Genomic DNA, 11,266 nt, shown 5'->3' on the forward strand with positions numbered 1-11,266 from the left:
ATTCACTCACATATAAAAACTGTCATTAACGAATGTCGAAAATGTTTGTTAGATATTGATTCGAAAACGTTTTACAAATCTATCAAAACTGGATTATTTTGTCTAGATCTTTGGTATATTTAATAAGTTTCCGGATACACTCTTTCATAAAATATATTTTATGAGATTTATTTATTTATTCTTATGAAATTTATTTACTTATTCTATATGTAGAAAAAAACAAATAAATGTTAAATATTTTGACATCCTACAATATAAATAGACGTTAAAAGAAAGCAGACGAGTTTATTAAGCAAGTAAGTAAGCAAGCGGTTTGAGGAATAAAGTAGCTCTCCATATTTTTTCTAAAATAATTCCTATTTTGTCGTCAATCCATATCTCCTAACGCATAAAGACCTATCTTTTCTCGTACATATGTTCTTACGTATTCCGCTGTCATAACGTTATCATGGGCGTTTTTAAAAGTTAAACCGTAGGAAGTATATTGTGGCAAAAGCTGATGTAAATTTATATTAATTTCAATGTACTTAAGCGCCAATATTTAAATTTATCTTCTTACAAATGTTTAGTTTTTGACGATTTGCTTTGCTGAAATCTACGCACTTCCACATTTTTTCATGTACGTGTGTCGTGTGTAAGGGTCAATTATCAAGTATAACATTTTTGTGGCATTTTCAGGTAATCCAGATATTTTCACCATAATACACTAATAATAATATAGAGCTTTTGATTATAAATATAGAAATATATATATATATATATATATTAGGGTGGGTCAAAAAAATTACTTATTTTTTTTTTCAAGTGCCACGCAAAAATGGGTTCCTAGAAACCTTAAAAAGAATTCTCACGCAATATGAGCTCTTAATTTTAATAGGAAGATCCTCCGCATCGCAGTTTTTTATTTTTTTTTTCAGTCCAATAGATTAAAATTCATACCTCATTATTTATTGATTGAATAGAAAAATGTCTTAGACGAATTTTGTAGGAAATTTAATGCTCTACAATAAAAGTATCTCATATTTTTTCCGTAAACCTCACCATTTAAATGATATTAAAGATTTAAATTTGATGAATTTTAGACAAATCTCATTGAAGATTGAGAAACTAGGAATACAGAGAGAATAGATAATAAAATTTCGGGAGCTTTTAGTATTCATAGCAGGCTTAAACAGGTGGACGCATTATCACCTCTTTTGTTAAACTTAGTACTGGAATTTTCAGTCAAAGAACTGCAAAAAAGTATAGACATTTTTTAAACGAAAGAGACAACGCAACTGTTTACATAGACGGACAATTATGCTTTGCTAAAAGACAATAAAGAGTCGTTAATTAATAACGCGAAAATATTAATATATAAGACAAGAGATATGGGATTACAAATAGGCGTGGAAAAAACAAACTATATGGTCGCTGATCGACTTCTCAAACTTTGGTCGTTCGGAATAACATTTTTGAACGGTCAGCAACTTTAGGTATTTCAGATCAATCATAAATAAGACGAACGAAATTAACGAAAAATTTAAGAAAAGAATCAATTTAGGCAATTCATTCTTTTATTCGGTCAATTGATTACTCAGCTCGCGTGACTGCTGTCTAGGCGTTTTAAAATCAGGATATACAGGATATACAGGACAATCATCCTATCGATGGTTTTTATGGTATTGACATGATGTCGCTTACGTTACGGGACGAAAAAAATTTTATGGTTTTGAAAAATAAAGTTTTTTGTAAGATTTACCGTGCAAAACGCGATGCAGAAACGGGCGAATGAAGAAGACTCCATAGCGTATAAGTACATCAACTGTACAACAAGACGGACATCATTAACGTCGTAAAATCAAGCTAATGAAGATGGGCATGTCACGTGGAACGCGTAAGGGATTATATAACAGTGTATAATATACTAGTAGTAGAAAAAAGGACGTAACAGTGTAAAAGTTTCATAAAAGTTAGAAAATGATAAAATTAACCGATAGTTATCGTTAAATGTTAAAGACAAACTTCATAGCAATATGTCGTATTAGTTTATTTTTTTCGTCATTTCTAAAATAATTAATCACAGAAAATTTTTTTAGTGAAAACTTTTTTGTCTGGACAAAGCTAAGTATGTACCTACATACGTATACGCCAGTGGAAAATGTGTTTCATGGAACAAGTGAATAACTTAGGTCTTAGTCACAAAAAAAGGAGAAAAAGCCATAAAAATCGAAAAACAGAATAATTTTATTGATTTATTTATTTTTTAAAGTACACTTAAAACGTTCATTAAACTAAATATAAAAAAACATCATTATTATTTTAAAAGAAATGAAATTAATCAAAATGAAAATATAAATATTGAACAAAGAGAAAAATGATTAAACGTATGGATCGTATACTTAAAGTAACTTGCATAATCTCCTTAAAATATTTTGTATTTATTTAATCATAGTTATAAAGATATTTTTCGAACTGACGTACTTCCTCTTCTTGTGGATCCTTTTCTTCAGATTGTTGCTAAATTATTTTAAACACAATCATGATTAATAAGATGTAGAGCTTATATTTAATAAAAATATTTAAAATAATAATACTATCGTTAGCTAATGGAAACAAAAAGTGAATAATGAAATTTATATCATAAAAAATAAAATAAATTACCTGATTTTCGGTCTCCCCAACAAGAATATTTTTCTCGTTGCTATCTACGGAATTATCTTTTATTAAATGGCGAACAGCGATTATTGAAGATTCTGTGCATAGTATAGAGTTTAGTCGTTTTAAAAGTAATGACATTTTTTTGTAATATACATTTTTATATTTATTGTCAGCTACTGCATTTTCTAAAAGATTAGGCAATAAAATAATTAAACCATGAAGGGAAGATTCTTTTCTTTTTTTGCATAATTTTTCAATATTAGTGTCTCTTAATCCATCTCCGTTTAAGTCGAACGAAGAGAAAATAAAGAATTTTACATGAGACAGACAAAACTTTCTGCTATATTCATCTAGTATTTCAGTAACTTTGAAATACTTTAACAAAAGAAATTGAAGAATCAATCTTCGTTCTTTGTAGATCAAATATGCCATCTAGTGGACCTATAGTTAAAACTTCTTTGAATAATTTCTCAATACATGTGACATTGCTTAAGTCATCTTCATGTCGGACAATGACCGTTACTCCATTTTCGCGCCATTTAAGGACTGCACATTCGTGACCCTCTATAGACATATCAGAAGCGATGATTAATTTTTTAACTCCTTGTTCGATCATCCATTCAATTAGTACTTTGCTAAAGATATTGAAACCATCGATGACGAGGTAGCATTTATCGCTATAGAACCAAAATTGAGAAATGATATTGGAAAGTGTTTTATCTTCTTGCAAGTTGACTAAAACCTGCAAAAAAAGCATTTTTAATATAATTGTCAAAAAAGAAAATTAAATCTTATTAGATAAACAGTATAAATAATTATTTACTTTTCCATAACGTTCACAAGCATCAATGCTTCTTTCTTCCGTTGCTCCTTGAAGAAAAAGTCTTCGTGATATAATTGGTTTTAAGCTGCCCATTTGAAGAGCTGTTCTCATCAGATCTGCTGCTTCTCTCTTAATTTTCGTTGGCAACTTAATAAGGTCTTGTAAACAGTAGCCGTACATACTTAGAAATCGTATAAAATTAGATAGTGGTATCGGATTGTAACTAGGCCCTTTACAATCGTAAATCATTACTAAATGTTTTAAAGTTTTAACAATATCTATACAATCTGCCATATTGTCTAAGATGGAAAAGTTTGCAACTACAAAATCAAAACCTTTGCCTTTTGTAATATTTTGAATATAACTTTTATAATTATTAACATTTATAATATGAGTCTGTGGTAAGCTTGGTCGTATTGTCTCGATCACTCGTTTTTCTGCTTCCGTTTTATAAGTAGTGTAAACATCAAAATTATATAATAAAGATAAATTTATAAGAGCCTGTCCTATATCACTAGCACCAAAATGTATCAATACAGTTTTAATTGTTTTTAACCTCCATTTATCTGAATGTAAAATAATAAAAGCTGCCAAATAAGCTTGGAGAATCGTTGCAGCATCTTCGAAGCTCATAGTGTCTGGAATAATCCAAGTTAAATCTGGATCTGGTAAAATTTCATTACTTATAGTTAAATTATTAACAAGCCCCATTACTCTACGACCTTTTTCATCTCTTCCTGAATATTCTGTAAGAAATATTTGTGATTCTAAGCTGACGTCACTATTTAAATAGTACTCGTAAACACTCAAGTCGAATGCTGCAAACTCTACTTTTACGACACTTTCATTTTTTCTTCTAGACAATGGTAGGTCTTCCGTCCATTCTAAAGAAATTGGTTTATTAATTTTTGCTTTCTTACGAAAAGAAGAAGTGAGCTTCACTGGCAATGGCATCCATCTGTATGTGCCCCATTCCCCATTTGGCGCTAAGACGTTTTCACGAAGATTGAGTTTTACTTGTGATTCATAGAATTCATTTTGAAGTGCGAATTTTGGTGCTTTTGCATCTTGTAGATCGAAAATATGGAGTTTCTTATATCCCGGTTCTTGTCTTATACCTTGAAGTATCTCAAATAAATCATTATCCTGGATAGTGTTAACCACAAATAAAACATTGTCATATTTTTGAATCTCGTAAACAGATCTTTAACCGATCTAGACAGTTTTCTTGGTTACTCAAAACAATCGCTTTTCTTAAATTTCTTTCTTTACGTAAAAGTAGAACAATACGACAAAGAGAAATGTTGATTTTTAAGATGACATTTAATCCAACACTTGCTAATGCAGAAATCACATCATCTTTCTCTTCTGTTTCTATGATTGTCAATAAAAATGATTCTTTACCAAGAGTACTAATGAATTTTCTTATATCCTTAAGATGCACATTATTTATAATCGTCAAAATAAAATCCTCATTCATTGTCTGGTTAAGGAACTCTCTGCTAATTAATTTTATATTGAGGTTTTTCCTCGTCCTTTGTATGATATTCTCGAGAAACTCCAAAATGTTTTCATTTTTGTTTTCTGAGTCATTTATTACCAATATCTTTTCTATATTTTTTTTGCTAATATTTGTGGAAATTATTCTTAGTACTACGTTTAATACGTCGTCAATATTCATCTTTGTTTTATCTATATTCTGGATAAATCGAAGCTCATCCGCGATAATTTCCCAATGACTGTTGTCAAATATTATTTCTTGAAATTGAATCCCAATCATCTCAATTCCGGGGCAAGCTATCACATTTATCTGTTTGTCGAATTTCATAGATAGCTCTGTGAAAACAAATTATAATATACTGTATAATTTATTAGACTATGATATATGTCGTTTTTTTTGTGTGGAGGAACTTACCAAAAAAAATATTTAAATAATTGTTTAAAAAAATGTATTTCAATAAAATAACAATTATAATTTACGAAAATGTTTAATGCAGAAATTACTTGAATATGGTTTAAAAGAAAATTAGAGATATTGCCTTCTTTCTTAACAATGACTTTTGTTTTAATAAATTTTTTATTATTTTACAATTATAACTGTTAGTACTAAAACGTTACGAAAAGACTGCCGATTATTACAAATAACGAAATAATTGTAAATAATTTAATATCAAGGCAAAATTCAATAAATAATATAAATTTTAATTGTTTATTCTTTAATTATAAATAAATGAAAATTAAATTTATTTCGTTTTACTCCTAATATGATCATAAAGTAGTATAAATACATTCTAATTTTGATTTATCTGTTAGAGAATTTGAAGAGTTTTACACACAACTCTTGGTCTATATTTCATCTTAATAACCACGAAAAAGTTAACATTAACATTCAAATGCTTACCATTATTTTCTTTCATTTTGTCAGTTAATTGTGCCAAGTCGATGACGAGTTTTTCTATCCTACTCGGTATCAACATATTTTTGTTCCTACTGCTGATAATATGCACTTGAATTAATCCTTCTAGTAATAACATCCAATCACTGCTCCATTTAAACGTACCATTGGTACACGATGTAGAAAGTCTGCTAATAATATTATAAGATTCTTCGTACTGGTAACCACGTAAAAGAAGATTTGAATAAATATCTTCTTCGTTTAAAAATTCTGTTTCCTTTTTCAGTAAAATAATTTCAGGAATAACTTTTTTCTCAGTTTCTGCTACTCGTATAGTTCCAGAAGCTAACATGATTCCTTCTTTACATTTAACTTCAAATTTTCCTGAGACTAAAAATTTACATTTTCTCAAACATAGTTACGAAATATTATATTTTAGTGATTAAAATTTTTACCTTTTAATATCATAATTATTAAGTGTATTTTATTGTCTTTGGGTACTGTTAATAATTTATTGTGATTAATAATATTTTCCAGTATAATAGAATTGTCATGCTTGTGTGGATTTTAATTTAGGTAAACATTTAAAACTAATTTTGAATAGACAGCTAAAGAAATAATAACTTTATCGTTCATTTTAAAGTTTCGTAAAAACTTGAATTTATCTGAGTCAAGATCTATCAGTTCTTCGGTTTGTTGAATTTTATACGTGTTATCAGCTTCTACGTTCCTGTCCAACATATGAAATAGTAGTTTGTACAATTCATTTTAGAAAAAAGTCTATTTTATACTTACCAATCAAAACTATGTTCCCATCTGCATAGTGAAGAAATCGACGGCGTTCCTTTAGAAACAGGAAAGGAAATTCTCGGATAGAGCTTCCCTGGCTTAATAGGTAACCTAAGATTATAAAGCTTTCCTAATGTTGATAGTAATAAGATTGAATTATCTTTATTACCTCGTTTTGTTAATGTTAAATTAATGCAGTTGTTTTTTAACGTTTTTTTCAGAATTGCCTGATGAATAAAATGTAATAAGTAATACAGTTATAATAACATACAATAAATATTTTATTCTAAATAATAAACCTGTAGCAGCCCATGCGGTGAAATTTCAATGGTTATAGCATTATTTGGAATCGTTTTTATTACTTCTTCGAATAAAACAGGAGAAAGAAGATTATTTGTATGATATGCAGGTGAAGAAAATTGAGCTTTTATTGAAAGCAATTCGTTTTGTGGAATAGACGTGCATATCCAACGAGAACTGCGTTCTTTTGGAAAAGGAATGACTTTTTTTAGATAATCCAACAACTTTGGACCAGCTGGAGAAATGTAACGACTATGATATGCAATATTACTAGTTGGAACGGTTTTTAGCAAATATTCCTTTATTCTAAAAATGAAAAATTATGACTATATTAATAAAACTTCATTATTAAGACTGTCTATTAAAAAATCTACTAGGAATAACCTGTAATTTTTTTACAAAAACATTTCTTGATTCGGTTGGTCCACTTATTGTAGAGCTTTCTGGTCCATTATGACATGCAACGTCAATGTCTTCAGGGCAGATATCTCGAATTTGTTGGTAGCCAAGACCAACTGCAGCCATCGTTCCGTGAATTAAGTCACTTTCTACAGAAGCTAAACCTCGAGAAAGAGCACTTAAAATCATTTCCTCAACAGTAAAGCAACCATCTGCGTAAGAACAACCGAGCTCACCAACAGAATGTCCGATCATGTAATTCGGTTTAACGCCAACAGCATATAAAATATCCACTAGACCAATCTGTGTAGCAATTATGAGAAATTAATTATACAAAGATAGGAAGAAATAAATAATATTAAAGTGTAAATATTAAATATATATTATTACTTGTATTGCCGCTATTCCTAAAAAGCAATTTATAATATTATCGTATATAGTTGGATCTTCGTCACATATAATATGCATAATATCATAACCTCGAGGTCTTAAAACATCATCACACCTTTTTATTGCTTCAGCAAAGATTGGTATTTTCATCAGTGACTCACCTAAAAAAGATTTATTTTGAAATTTAATAGCTATCAAGTAACATCTTTTTTATTATTTATATGTAAAATTTGTATTACCCATTCCAGTCCATTGTGATCCCATCCCCGAAAAAACAAACCATATCTGTCGAGATTGAAGTGACAAATTATTATCAATCATCTCTATCGATTGTTCTGAGTTAGTTACTCCAGATTCTGGAATTACTGTATATCCAGAATACAATGATTGAGGAAATGGTTTCTCAGTAATATCATTAATTAATTGAGCAAATTCATCATCTCCCTCTGTTCGAATTCAACTAAACACGTATACTATATTATTAACAATTATTTTGTATAATTAGTTTTGTCGTAAAATAAATAACCTACGGTATTGAAGATCGATGTTATCATTTCCTGAGTTCGACAAGAAGCTACAAAAAGCCGTGGCATATTATTTTGTGAAAGCTTTCTACTCAGCTTCTCTTTTGAATGGCGTTGTAAGATAATGTATGAGAAGGAACCATTTAATGCAGCTGTGTTAACAGCAGCGTAGCAATCCGTCCAAATTGTTGGTTTTGTAATGACTTTTACGCGTCCCTCCTGAAGACATTGAGCTTCTTCCGGAGGCTCGGAATAATGAAGATTCGGTGGTATAACTCCGGTCTCCATAGCAATTAGTACCTAGAAATTACAAAGAGAATATAATGTAGAATATGAAAATAAATTTGTATTGTGTTAAATTTAATTTTGTCTTTTCAGTTATTTTACCTTGATTATCGAATTTAATGTATTATTATTAAATGTATAACCAATGTTTGATTTAATAGATCCTATTAAGAGAGGATTAGAATAACTTCGATCTTGACCATAAACAAGATCTATCGCCTTTAATTCTTCTAGATCCATTGATTTGATTGCTGTACCATCAGCCTCGATGTAATTTACATCGCTAGGTCTTAAACTGCATTGTTTCAATGTCTGTTTCATTATTTGAGCTTGAAATTCAGCTGTAGAAAATATACAAGTTTTTCTTGAAATTGCTGGAGTGTAACTAACACAAATATTAACGACCTCAGCATATACTCGCTTTGCATCTTTAGCTCTTTGTAAGAAAATAGTTCCTACTGACTCGCTTCTTAAGAATCCAGAAGCATTTTTGTCGAAAGACCTGTTTAGCCCGTCGGATGACAACAAACCTAAATCACGAAATGTATACAACCAAAAATTATTAATAAATTAGGAAAATATTCATTTGATAATGTAGAAATTTTCATTATTACTTATATGATCAAATAACAAGAAACAGTTGCCTTTTTTTCTTTACATGTAAGTACTGGAAGTAATTATTCTTGACATACTCTTATTTTACCTAATTCAGAGAGTTGATAGGATGTTTTAGAAAGTAAACTTAAGGCTCCACTACATACAATCGCATTATCGCAATCTCCAGCTTTAATAGCTTGGTAAGCTTTTTGAATTGCTAATGCACTTGATGTGCAATTTGAATCAATACTACAGCTTGATCCAATTAGACCCATAAAAAATGAAATCCGGTTTGCTAGCATACCACGGCAATACCCAGTTAAAGTATATCCATCTAGCTATTATGAAAATAAAGCAAACTGTACTTATAGTTTTTTTTACATTTGTATAGAATCAATTAGAGATGATTTTATTAACTTACCTTTCCTACATTGCCTATAAGATAACTATCTGACTCATATAAACTCAATACCCCGTAAACATTGGTTTTCTTGTCGCGTAGTTCTGCAGGATTTATTCCAGCATCAATAATTGCTTCAAACGTAGTTTCCATTGCAATTCTTAATTCTGGCGCCATATTTTTTGCCTGGATTGTACTAATTCCAAAAAAGAAATTGTCGAATTTCGTTAAACCAGAAATTATTCCCAAACGAAATGGTATTTTAGACATAGGATCTAGAAAATAATAATTTATTAAACCAATAAAAAAAGTACTTTAATATGATTGTTGAGAACAATAATTTTTTTTCTTTTAAGGCAACATGGACACACATACACAGGCATACATAGGCGATTAAACAAGGTGACATAAGGGACAATAAAAGCGGCTCTTTCTATCGGTCGGATTTTCTTGAAGACGTTAGGAAGAAGTGAGAGACGGACGGAAGTATCTGTATAGCTTCATTAATAACCGCTAACTAATGCAAAACGTTTTTCCAACATCTTCTATCAAAGCATTTTACATGCATTTTCAAATAGTTAAATATTTTCGTGTAAAAACTAATTTAAGGGGGTATTCTGGTCTAGAGGCATGAATTTTTCGTACTTTTTCAAGTGTAATAACAAAAAGACGAATAATATTTTAACTATCTGTAATGTTACAAGATATTCATTAATATTTCGAGAATACAAGGAAAAAAAATACTGTAAAAATGTAAAAATGAAAAAGATTTAGGCTGATGAAGTAGAGGGTCCTAAAAAGACAGCGCGCGGCGATTGTCGAGATTGCAGCTCTCTTGGTAATCCGAAATAAAAAAATAAAAAACATTATTAATTTACAATAATGCCGCTATCGTTCGAACTAAAAGAATTAAAAACAGTTTTGTTTTTTTTTTTCGCTAAATTACAGCTATTTGAAAAAAAAAACCATTATTTTTACCACTTTTTTTACATTTCCGAATTTTTTTTTAAAATAGTAAAAATTCAAAATTTTGTAAGATTTTACTTTACAAGATAGAGTAATGCATAGAGAAGTCTCTCAACAAATTTCAAGCAAATCGGTTTAGTAGAACTTGAGATATCTTGACAATTGTGAAAAAAAAAAAATAGTTTCGAGAAAAATGCGTTCAAAGTATCGCGTAATAGGGGTAGGATATAGGATGCTGCGTCACAAAAACAGCTATATCTTCGAAAATAATTTGTATTTTGAAAAATCCTCTTGAGGACATATTCTTAAAGGGTTATGCTTATAAGTATCAAAAAAAAAAAAAATAAATAAATAAATCGATTTTTTCAAATTTCTAGACCAGAATACCCCCTTAACTTATTCTTACCTAATTTCCATCTTTCATGATCTATAGTCGAGCAATCTTTTCCACTTATTAAATTCGCTATTAATTCATTAATATTTGCACTATTCGGAAATCTTCCAGATATTCCAGAAATAACCACTTCTTCTTTGCCTTCTAAATTCATACTTGCTAAATGTATCTATATAAAAGCTACAATCAAATACGATTTTACTTATCAACTAAAGCTATTAACTGTAGCTGCTGTTTATATAGCCTTCGGCATAGGTCTAATTAAAATTAATATTTATGCTATTTGTTTTTAAAATTTAAATATCTTACGCGTAGAAAGCATTGTCATTATATTGAAGTAAGAACTTCATTAGAATAGAAAGTG

The 11,266-nt window shown here is 29.5% G+C and overlaps 1 protein-coding gene across 1 annotated transcript; it reads right to left on the reverse strand.

Moving 5' to 3' along the window:
* Positions 1-367: 367 nt before the first annotated feature.
* LOC149033806 (fatty acid synthase-like) lies at positions 368-11,059 on the reverse strand. The gene is given in 19 exon segments (XM_089170489.1): positions 368-496; positions 2,464-2,499; positions 2,644-3,012; positions 3,014-3,382; positions 3,464-4,648; positions 4,650-5,299; positions 5,865-6,248; positions 6,314-6,588; positions 6,654-6,874; positions 6,947-7,234; positions 7,236-7,253; positions 7,332-7,649; positions 7,737-7,897; positions 7,976-8,182; positions 8,263-8,560; positions 8,648-9,075; positions 9,249-9,480; positions 9,564-9,817; positions 10,915-11,059. Coding segments are annotated over 19 exon segments (5,964 nt in total). The 5' UTR covers positions 11,057-11,059.
* Positions 11,060-11,266: the final 207 nt, after the last annotated feature.

This window comes from Polistes dominula, unplaced genomic scaffold (genome assembly GCF_049000335.1).
Source record: "Polistes dominula isolate Pdom_NZ unplaced genomic scaffold, Pdom_raw_medaka contig_286, whole genome shotgun sequence".
Taxonomy (NCBI): domain Eukaryota; kingdom Metazoa; phylum Arthropoda; class Insecta; order Hymenoptera; family Vespidae; genus Polistes; species Polistes dominula.